General features: G+C 39.9%; 1 protein-coding gene across 7 annotated transcripts in view; it reads left to right on the top strand.

Moving 5' to 3' along the window:
• The window catches only part of LOC112977690 (3-hydroxyisobutyrate dehydrogenase, mitochondrial-like), a 31,607-nt gene extending 21,091 nt beyond the window's left edge, over positions 1-10,516 (top strand). For 5 of the 7 annotated variants that reach the window (XM_026090325.1, XM_026090327.1, XM_026090324.1 and 2 more), the window contains exon 5: positions 5,991-10,516. In XM_026090325.1, the coding sequence (XP_025946110.1) occupies positions 5,991-6,046 (56 nt within the window). In that variant the 3' untranslated portion in view covers positions 6,047-10,516. Of the gene's footprint in view, positions 1-5,165; positions 5,216-5,990 lie in introns of all 7 variants that reach the window. The other 2 variants (XM_026090321.1, XM_026090322.1) reach the window with 2 other exon arrangements.
• The last annotated feature ends 1,311 nt before the right edge of the window (positions 10,517-11,827 follow it).

The raw sequence follows: 11,827 nt of genomic DNA, 5'->3' as shown, positions 1-11,827 counted from the left end.
AAACACAGACAATTCCATCTGAACATGAGGAAAAACTTTTTCACTGTGAGGGTGACAGAGCACTGGAACAGGTTGCCCAGAGAGGTGGTGGAGTCTCCTTCTCTGGAGATATTCAAAACGCGCCTGGATGCAATCCTGTGCAAGGTGCTCTAGGTGACCCTGCTTGAGCAGGGGGGTTGGACTAGATGATCTCCAGAGGTCCCTTCCAACCTCAGCGATTCTGTGATTCTGTGATTTGTTAAAACACTAAATGGAGAAGTATGCTTAGCTCTCTAGAAGTTGGCATGCATTGTTCTGCTATGAAATACAGTATCCTTGGTGGAGGTATGAGTGAGGATGTTTGTGGGAGGTAGGGAGGAGGAAAAGGAAGCAGCATGTCTGAACTGTCATCCTTAGACCTGTATGTTTACTGGCTGTTATTGGCAGATTGCTTCACTTCTGGTTTGGGGTATTCGGGTGTTGTCTAGCGGACATTAATATTTTTCTGCACTATGAATAGGTTATTTCATGAACTAAGTAATATTTGGAAAATTGCTTGGTCTGTAAACCTTATGGAGAAAATACTGGTGATTTTAATCCTGTCCTGATGTTGCAAAGGAAGTATCGTAAGGCCAGGAGTTAGTGCCAGATTTTAGAGGCTTGTTTGCAGCCTTACTACTGAAAGATTCTTGTTCTTTTTCAGAATGGGTCTATGCTGTGTTTTTAGTGTGATTGACCTATAACATTTACTTGCAGTTCAGAGTCAACACTCAGTAAGCAGGAGTTAATGCACCAAGTTACTACAGTGTTATTTTGTATTAACTAATTTTGGAAAATACTTTTATCCTTGTAGTAGCATGCAGATTATGCTGTTAATACTCTCTAGAGATAGCAATTGCTTTACTCTGGGATTAGGATCACTTGCAGGTCCACATGAGAAAGTTGCATTACAGTTCCCAGTGCTGCTCTGATTTGTGAGGTCTTTGTGAGCTCATGACAAATGAGGAAATATCTTCAAAATCTGTTTATTTTTGGCTTTTTTCCCTAAACCTAGAGGAGTAAACTGATCTTTTTGAAAAGATTGGGTTCTGCCTCTTTGTATGAATAAAAGGCTTTTAAAAGACAAATTACCACAGAAGCATAGAGAACATATTTACAAATGACTTCCATTAACACTGAATAGAATACTGGCTGAGCAAGGGATCTAAACTAAGGCTTTAAGAATTGGGTCAAGTTTGTCCCCCCACTGATTTCACTGAAAGTATGATACAGATTCTCACCTTGCAGTTCAGAGCAAACTTTACTGGTAGTTTCACTGATGCTGCTGTCATATTTATCTCTTTTGGATTTAGTGCACAAAATATATATTGTCTAAACTACCATGGACAAAATGATTTTTTTTATTTCTGATGTGATGCATTCTTCACTGTAAGTGTTGTAAGTGTTCAGATATTATCATCTCAATTAAGCTTTTTTTCCTTCCACTGACACTGAAGATGTTGTACTGCATTCTGCTGGAAGTTCACAAAAAGATGCATCAGCATGATTTTTTTGTATGTTTTTAGAGTTACAGATAAAGTGCTTTCAATTCTATTGGAAGTGTGGTACTACAGATCTGATTATGAAATTTAGGTAGGTCTTTCTGCTCGCTCTCTGATCGAGCCAATAGTAGTCAATAAAAAAGTCAGTCTGTTACTAATTAACAAGAGCTGTCATGTAGAGAACTACAGCCATTTAGTCATGCTAAAATGGTGATAAACACTAGGATAAAACATCTTTTATATGAAACCTTTGGCTGGAGCTGGTTAAGAGGCTGAAGTTTCTATTCCAGCTGCCATTTCAAACATTTCATCTTATAGTAGTACTTCCATCAGCTCCAGCTAACCATTAAGTGACCGAAAGAATATTACCAATAACACTGACAAATTGAGCCTTATACTCTCTGATAATGGAGCAAAATGTGAGCCCTTGAAGAGTGAATTGCAGACTTATTCCCTGTGTGGTCAGATCTGTCCTTTACATGGAGCAAAGAAAAAGAGTGTTTAGAAATACTGTGGAGACCTTTTCCTTCATTTCCTTTCAAAGAACAATGTATTGCATGGTTCCAACTTAAAAAAAAAAAAAATGAGGAGACCTTCTCAAAACTGGAGAGGTGAATGTATTTCAATTGCATGATCACAGACTGATAGCAGATACAAATAGGCCACATAGGGATAATGGATGAATGTGTTTCTCTTAGTCGAACATTGAAGATCTCATGCAGTGTCTTTTACAAAAGAAGCAGAGGAGAGCCCTATAGCAGAGTTAATACTAAGACTACTCTGTGTCTGTGCACACTAATGCTTGCAAAGATGACTTGAAAAATGTTTTAAGACTAGACTAAATAAAGAATGCTAATAAGTGGTTCAAATTTTGCAACTTCTAGCTTGTACATTATATTGTAATGAGGAAGCGTCATCAATGTGTTTGTCAATAATAGACCTCTGCTTTGTTGCAGAGTCTTTCTAGAGCTATTTTTTAACTGGCTTTTCTAGGCTGTATCTGCTTTGTTTCTTTAGCTTTATGCATTTTTAGAGAAATAAAATCTTATGACTTCAAGGGAGGGTAAAAGTTGGTTGATTGATTTACCATCTCTAATCTGACAAATTATGTACTTTTTTAATGGACAGAAAGCATGAAATATGGAATCTTCTGTAATCAGTGGTGTGGAATTTTTCTTTGTTTTCACTCTTTGGCCTACTAAATAAAGAGATTTGAGTGTCTCCTAAATAGTAGGATCTTTGAAACGCTGTCAAGAAGCAACAGCTTCATGAACTTAAAAGTAATCATTCTGACCTGTCAAGGGCAAGTCGTCTTGTAGATGAGGAAAAGATGGTCCTAAATGCATTCCACTTTTTGCTCTGCTGTTATTTCTGGATTTATGCTTTATTTTTAAAGCTTGAATGGATATACTCAACCATCTAGTCAGCTGGTCACAAAGTTCTCTATGCTCCTGATACTGGATATAGCTTTTTCACCTCACCTTTTCCTCTGCACCTCCTCAGTCATTTCATGTCTTGCCTAATGTTTCATTTGCTGACATGTTCTTAATTCCTCTGTTTATGTTTTTGCTGAATTCTTCTGATCATAGTAATTTTTTGCAAAGCTTTGTGATCTAGGGATGGTAGTAAAAATTACAAAGTGTAACCATAATATTAAAGAGGGTATGAAAAATGTTATTGAGTTATTCTGAAATTTACATGAGCTAATAATAATCCAGGAGGTAACTGATAACCAAAAGGGAAGGATCAGGTGAACTGTGATTTAAGGAAGAAGAAAAGAGAAAGAAGAAATACTTTGAAATTTGGGATGCTTAAAAAGCTTTCGAGTCCTAATAACTTTAAAATGTTTGAAAGTCTTTGTCAAGACATAGACGATGGAAAGGAATGAAGATCTTGAAAATATTAATTACACTGACAAAAATGCATGTTGTGGCATACTGGGGAGGGGAGGCAGTGAGGCACAGTGACCTGTGTAGAAATCGCTAGGTTGGCAGCAACTCCCGTTGCAGAAAGCTTATATAGTACATTTACTGATGTGCTGACTTTGTGATGGTTTTTTTTTCTTTTGTGAGTGTGTTATGCTTTTTTGTTTTACTCTTATGGAGAACACAAAAGGTAGTGGAAGGCTAAGCAAGGATAAACAGATTTTTTGAGACTATCGTTTAAAAATGTTTGCTGGGGTGGAGACAATTGTTCCTACAATGACTAAAAGGGTGGAATGACTGATTTTATTAAAGTATAATGTATATTTTGGCTATAAAACTGTGTGTAGTCTGGCCAACTAATGACTGATGTGTAGGGAAACATATCTGTCTTCATTTACTCGAAGGTGTAAAGATGAGTTATTCAGGCTGGCCCAATGAGATATAACTAGGAATAATAGGCTGGAAATTATTAAGGAAAGAAAAATGCACACTTGTCTACCAGGAAAAACTTCCTAACAACATTCTTAATACACTGTGGAATAATTTTCCAAAAGGGATGGTCGAAGCCAAATATCTCGACATGCTTTAAACTCTACTGGGCAAAGTGCTAGGAACTATTCTGTAGGGAAAAATCTTTAACTGGCAGGAGGATGGCTACATGATCTAATAGGTCTTTTCCATCTCTAATTTCTACAATTCTATTGTGTTCTCACACATGGTGTTCAAAAAAAGTTAAAGGAAAACTGTCCAGATGGAAGTTAAAAATCCCCATGGCACTCTTTGAAAAAGAATAAAGGATAACTGTAGAATTATGGCCAACATTCCTTTTCTCAATAAAACTGATTCTAACATCCGTGGCTGTATGTGAGCTGTTACTGAATTCCTAATGGCTGCTCTTTTTGCTTGTGGCTGCTTTATTGCTAGTATCTTGCTCATTCCTTCAAGTATTCTGCAATATGCAGAGTGAGAAAGATCTTCAAATTCCAGTCTGTCATAAATCCTAGGGAAAAAGTTTAATTTATTTTAATTTTTTTAATTTTTGATTGCTTCTTCTCTAGAACTTTAAAAGTTAAGGAGATGCAGGTGGTGTTTGAAAATGTTTCTGGAAAGTAATGATGGCTTTGAAGCTCTCTGCAACGTTTGTTTTGTTTTTCAATGTTCATAGTTCTCTCTTTCTTTCTCTTTGCTGTTTGAATGAAGCCTCTTGTTCAAAGTATGTGGTTTTTCATCTAATCAAAAAAAAAAAAAAAAAAAAAAGGTGGCTGTTATGCTGGGAACAGTGGGGTCTATCTGCACCAGAACTTAACTCCCTGACACCTTCCGAGCCTATTTCCCTCCTGTGCTGAATGTGGGTGACACACATTTCAGCACTGAGCTCAGTACTGCAGCACACTACAGCAGGAAGTATAAACTGGAGTAGGCAGCACAGAGTGGAACTGGAAGTACACTGTGCCTGCACAACAGCCCTTAATGGTGGAGGGGATCCCCACCAGCTAAAAAGCACTGGAGCTGCTGCTGGGGAAAATGCCACTTAGTCTGAATCTTAATGCAAAGTAGTTGTACTTGCAATTCAGTGTTACCTCAAACATACATTTTAATCTGCAGGTGCAACTTCCTTTAATTTAAAAGAATAAACAAACAAAAAACCTGACTTGCTTAAGGGGATTGGCCCACTGAAGTCTTAAAATTACATTTTTTAATTTGTCTCTTATTTGGCAAGGCATGTCAGCAGATCTTACACTTGACACAGGAGAAGAAACAACTTCCTAGGTACGTGAACCAAGTCCTACGACACATTCATGCAAACTACTCTGTGTTGAAGAATATTGCAGGCCCATTAAATGCTTAAATCATTTCAAAGGAGAAAAAGCAGGGGAAACTTTGCAGGGGCAACTACAGAGGCCTTTGAGGCAAGCTATTGGCAGTTGTTTTTTGCTCCTCTAAATGGCTGAATCCAGTATCAATAGGAATGAAAGATGATATTTTATTGGCTCCCATCTGGATGATGTTAGTATTCTGGGTTATTTCTGTTTCTTTCTTAAAATCACGGTAATGGGTTGAACATGGATGGCATTTATGTCTGTGTTTGGAAGCATCTGACATACTGAGCCACTCCAAGTTGCTGGTTTGTTGCAGAAGTTGTCTTGTATTGGAAGGCATCTTCATGTTTTGATTAAAGGACTCTTAAGTTGTGTTAATAAGAAGGGGGGGAAATATTCTAGCAGAAATGCTCCCTCTGTGCTTTAAACAAATACCTGGGGAAAGGTGTTCAGTTTTTAGATTACTTACCTTAATATTGCCAGATTCAAGACAATTCAACAGCTTGAGTTTCTGTCCTTAGCTGGACTGATCTTGGTTAATCCGCAGAGTTCACATACAAACATCATCAAGATTTCATAAATCCTTCTCCTCCAGTCATATTTAATGAATCCATGATTTCCATAACTAAATGAAAACGTAAGGGAAACAATATAGCCTCCTATCATTGATATGCAATCAGAATTGAGCTGTGAGCATACAAATGACTTGAAAGTTCAAATTTCAGTTTGTCCAACAGTATTTGCTCACCACTTCAGTCTACTGAAATGCAGAGGACAATAGAAGGTCATGCAGCTTCATTCCTGAGTTGAAGAAAGATACAGTTTTCAAGTACGGTTCTCTTGATGCCAAGAACAACGTAAGACCTGAAGTGAAAATAATGTACTTCACTGTATTTAATCAACAACTTTAACTCTTAAAACTTCATTATTCTTTTTCTTCCTATAGTTAATTTAGCCAGGATACAGTGCATGGAACTTCCTAGAGCTTAGACAGCTTTAACCCATATGTGTTTGCAAAAGAGTTAAAGGGCGGCTTGACTGGAACAGAATAACACATAAAATCTCACTCTAATGCTTCAGTTTCTACTCCTGATTCTGTAGGCAGTTATATTTTAGTTATTTAGTGGAAGAATGTTAAATTTGTCCTCAGTAAAATGGAGGGGGAAAAGTGTGAAACATTGTATAATGTTTTATTAAAACTTTTACTTATTTTAAATAAAGTGACATAATGATTTGATGGTATTCCTTTATGTTGCTCCACAGTTGGTGAACTTCTGTTGTTTAATGTGTAATTTAGGTCATTGGCAATAATATTAATCTGATATTAATTACTGTCCCTTTGCTTTATTTGACGAGAGCTGCTGCAAACTGTGTAAGATCATAGTTACTCAGTTACCTATATAGTTTGTCTGTTGCTTTTGACTGCATACAGTAATTTTTGCTCTCATTTTGTTCTCAATCTGTGTGTTTCCTTTGCTTTATGAGAACGCGTGGTGGGAATGCATGGCTCGTGTCTGTTAGTGCCAGTGTGAGTACAGAGGAAGTCACTTTTGAGTTTCTCTCAACTCTGGCTAAGAAACGTAATCCTTGTGTTTTATCTGTGTTAGATTTCTTATTTTTGCTTAAAATCATGGCCTACCAGAGATGAAAATAAAATAACTTGTGGCTATAGATAATCTGTACATGCATGCCTATAAACAGTTAACTCTTCAAACTTTACTGATATCTGGAGATGTCCAACATTCTTTTGATACATAGCTATTTCCCAAATTTTCTAAAATTGCCAGTAGCCTGAAAGCAGCGTCTGCTTGGTTTGAGGACAGGTAAATGCTCTTCTCTTGAAAAGGCATTTCAGGTTGAGTATGCTGGAAGAACATAGATTTCAAAGCACCGTTTTCACTAACATTATTAGCATGAGAAATACTGTCCTACTGAAGCTCTAATTTAGAGTAAACTAAGAGCAGATTTAGTGGAGTAATTTAGAGTAAACTAGGAGTATAGCTTTTTTATTTCTGGAGATACTCATCTTGAAATTTACATTAGCAAAGAGTTAAGGGTGATGCTGGGGCAGTGGGAAGATTTTGTAACGGAAGTACTAAATGAGAAGCTGATGTGAATTTGGCAAGCAGGAGAATTTCCTGAGTTAGAGCATCTTCTTAGCAGCCGTGGCCTGAATCCTGGCTGCCTCTGAGGGCTCCCACCCTGTCCAAGATGGAAATTCCCACCGAGAGCACTAATAGTATCACTCTCTGCCTTCAGTCTGTTGTACTAAGGCATAGGGCTCAAGTGCTGCGAAACAATGGCATAGATGCCTCCCAGGGTCAAAATGAACATGCCCAGTCACCCAGATGCATCATTCCTGTGCTAAAATAGACTGGATGATAGGAAGGCATTTTTACTAAAGAGTGACACACCTAATAAAGTGTGTGACTGACACACCTGATAAAGAAGAAGGTGATTAATCTGACGCTGTTCAGTCTCTGACACTTTTTTTTTCCCTGCTGTATTAATACACTTAGCAATTCTTAATATTGAATATGACTAAGTGTACCTACTCAGTATGTTGTTTTCCTTAGCAGACAATTATACCAAACTTGAATGGAGCAATTTTTGGTAACTGAGTTAAAGGATTCTTGAAAGATTGAAACAGTAGGCAGCAAAGCTTATTAAGGAGTTTTTACTTTACAAGCCCTCAAGAATTCGGAATATGGCTTTCTTGCTACTTAAAAAAATTCAAAAGTCCCTTATAGACTCCATTTCAGAGCCAGCATCAAATCTGTGCTATAATTGTCTTAAAATCCAAACATGCACTCTTGGTCATTACTGTTTACTGAATCAGAACTCTACTGTTTCCACTTGCACTGTATCTAATTTATGGTAAGGTGACCACAAAAACTAAAATTATTTATATGTTGGCACCTAACAGCTCCACTATAGTTAAGGGTCTGTTGGCATTTCCATTATAAACCTTCCCTTTGAGAAGTTTATAACTTGGTGGTTTTACTTTTGCTTCAGGCTCAAATGTGCCATTTTCATCCAAGCACAAATTCTTTTACAGAATTTAATTTAAATCAGTTCAGCAATTATTTATTTTAGAGTGTGTGTGTTGGGGAGTGGATGGGAATGTAGTATTTAATTTTGGTTTCAGAAGCTTTTTAGTCAGACTGTATAATGAAAGAAAAATGGTGCTTTTTATTTTATTTTGTAGACACTTAACCCTTCCTTGGATGTGTCAAAGTTACTAAAACCATGCCTTTTCAACTTACTCCCAATGCACATGTGCCACACACCCACTCCCACCTGCACACCGATCCCATCTGCCCCTACCCAATGACATACTTCAAGGAAGCAGCAACCACCTCCTGGCTTCTGGCAGTGGAAGCTTTTGGCGGAGTGGACATGAGACCATATAGTGGCTGTTCTATCAAAAGGCCTATAGCTGGCCAGTGCAACTAAGGAAATAGATGGAGCCAAGACAGGAGAAAGACAAGCCAAATGCAGTTGTCAGTCAAATGTAACCCTCTGTGGCTGAGAGTGGCATTTGCTATGGCTCTTCCATTTCTTGTGGGATATGTGTAAATTGCTACTGGGGTACAGTAATCCTCTGAGTCTAAAAGTGGTGTGAGTTGCAGTTTTCCTTTGCTCCTGAATGCCAACCCACAGAGGAGTTTTATCTCTTTTTAGTCATAAATTCTTACCATAGCACTGTATTATTATGCTAATTAAATTCTTGCCACACAAATAGTACCTATCTGTAATGTTTGAGTACTAATCATAGTAACACGGTAACAGGGTTCTTTTACATTGTGGTTTAAGGATACGAAGAAAGGAAGTTGTGTTGAGAGAGGTAAAAGCTTTTATTAGACCAAATAATACAGTTGAAAAGAGCAGGTAAGTTTCTGAGTCAGTTCTTTAATTGCATTTGTCAAGAAGCAGTAAAATACAACAACTTCCCCCCCCCCTTTGCTAGTGAGTTACTTAGAAGAAAAAGCTACTTGATGGAAAGCAAAATGGGGAGAGGATAAATTGTCTGGCAGCTTACTGTGTACTCATCATTTTGAGGTCTTCTATTTTCAAGTAGTTCATGCAGATTTGTAGAGTAACTTACTGATTGGACAAACAATAATTTATTAAATCTGCTGTTTTGTATTTTGTCTTCTGTTATATTGCCAAGAGAGGGAGAAGAGAACAAGTTTAACTATGGAGGCGATTCTCAATAGTTTATTGGACTGTTGGGCTCTAGATCCCATTGAAGCATTTGAAAACCTTCTCTCTCTTGGATATTTTTGTAACTCCATATGTTAATGAATTATAGGTTAAACCTTCCAAATCTTGATTAAAGACAACTCATTTTAACTTTTTTTAAATTTATTTTTAGCTTGTTGGCATTAACATTTACAAGCTCTCACATGGCACTGAAAGCTAAAACTTTAATAAATACTAAAAGGCATTATTTGCAGTTCTGGGCTCTGGAAGCAGAAACTTCCAGAAACGGCCAATATCACAAGAAACATGATTAAATTAGTCCATCACTGTCACATCTTTAATTTTAATACCATTCTCACTGATATCCCTTTATTGCTGAGGATCGAGAAATTTAAATTATATGCAGCCATGGGAGAGTGTATCTTTAGAAGTAGCTATGCATTAGCTCATAATACAGTACATCTGTAGAGCTCTAATTCAACATAAAGCACTTAAGCATCTACTAAAGTCCATCTGTTTCAATGGGAATGCAGTACAAGTTGAAGAAGGTTGCCCTTAGTGGCTGTTAAGGGTCTCTAGGGGAAACTGTTTGTCTTATACTACTAAGCTATTTATCTGTGTAAACTCAAAGATTTCAAAAAACTTTGCAGAGCTGACATTCCAGGTATGATTTGGCTGGACTTTTCATGAAGTGTTGAGTTTTTATTTTGCACATATTGTATAAGCATATTAGAACATTGCTCTTGAATGAGCCTGAGGGTTTGTGGAGGAATGGTTAGGCCAAAAGGGCCATGATCTGTTAAAAGTGAGCAGTCCTGCCTACGATTACATGCAATAAGGCTCAGTGTGTGGGCAAGCTGCTGTCCTTGAAGTCTCCTCTAAACGATGAAAACAGGAACATCGCCGGTGCCGACACCAATCCTGTCGCGGCACATCGCGCGTATACAGGGGGCCTTAACCAATAGTAGCATTGTAACTAACGCAAGCTTCTGCTCATTGTCTATATATACTCTGTAAAAGCTTGAATAAAGGGAGAACAACCATACTCACATTGAGACTCATCGTTACTCCGGGCCCGTCCCCCCACTCCGACATCTGGTAGCAGAGGACGGTTTATCTCCGAGACTACCGATAAGAGAATGATTGAATTCCGATAAGAGCTCCAAGACTGCGGTAAGCAGCGAGAGGACAGGAGTGGGGATCACACGGCTGGGAGGAGTGCTGGTCGAGAGCTGCCGCCAGACACGGCGTCGGGGTCGYGCSCCRTCTCCCAGGGAGCAGCATGGAAACGGACGCTGCAGCCACTCTGCTAGCTGGGATCCTCTCAAAGAGAGGGGTGGATGCCCCAGTGAAGCAGTTACACAGATTGATTAAGTTAGGGCAGCAATGGGGACATTTTTCAGACACACACTTGTTATTCTCCGTATCGGAGTGGAGAGACTTTGGGGAAACGATGCGGTCTAAGACCATTGAGGGTGGAGCGAAGGATGAGAAGGAGATCAAGGCGGTACGAACCCTCTGGAGTACGGTCCTGGAGACTCTGGTGGCGATGAAGGCGGAGAGGGAGGTGGCTGCAGCGGCTACAAAAATGTTGAGCCCTGCGCCAAGTAGCACCCCTCAGGGACCCGGCGGCGGGTCTCAGCTYGCTATCAGAGGGACTGGCTCCGTGGGTAAGCCGTACCGCACAGTGGCTGAGATGCTGCAGTCCTTGCGGAAAGGTTTGGCCGCCCCACAAGGAAAAGGGGAAGTTGCCACCGAGCCGGCCGGCTCAGGCACTGCTGAAAGCGCAGAAGTGCCGCAAGGTGCCTCCCATGACTCAGAGGGGGGCGGGTCAATCACTAGTGTGCCGCCCTTGCCATCAGCCTGTGAGTTGCAGCGACCCTCAGTCCCTCCTCCACCACCTCCTGCACGGCCTCCGATGACGTTGAGAGGAGCGTGGCGGGAGCCCTCGACCCCGCCCTCTCCCACATCGTYRGGCACAGCTACGCCCACTACCCCCAAAGGAGGCGGGCCGTCTACGGCTCAGCTGGTAAAAAGGATTGAGGAACTATCAGAGAAGCTGGAAAAGCTGGAACTCAATAAGGCAGGGAAAGGGTCCCTCCCTCCCTGCATGCAGCAAGCTGCGCTTGAACCCCCGGCCGGGAGGGAGTCGCGTTGGAGCGGCATCATTAGGGATGCCATTGTGGAAGGACAATGGCGCCCCGGTGCCTTAGGGGGCGGAGCATCGGCTCTGGCCTTTCCTATTGTCTATGGCGGGGGTGAGAAGAAGTGGGAGCCACATGATTGGAAACTCCTGCAGCAGGCCCGAAATACGGTGTCAACCTATGGGGTCAAGTCCGAGGCGACTCGACAGATT

This window comes from Apteryx rowi, unplaced genomic scaffold (assembly GCF_003343035.1).
Source record: "Apteryx rowi isolate R43461 unplaced genomic scaffold, aptRow1 scaffold_859, whole genome shotgun sequence".
NCBI lineage: Eukaryota > Metazoa > Chordata > Aves > Apterygiformes > Apterygidae > Apteryx > Apteryx rowi.
The sequence above is the reverse complement of the archived record's forward strand: the minus strand, read 5'-3'. Positions and strand labels throughout refer to the sequence as shown.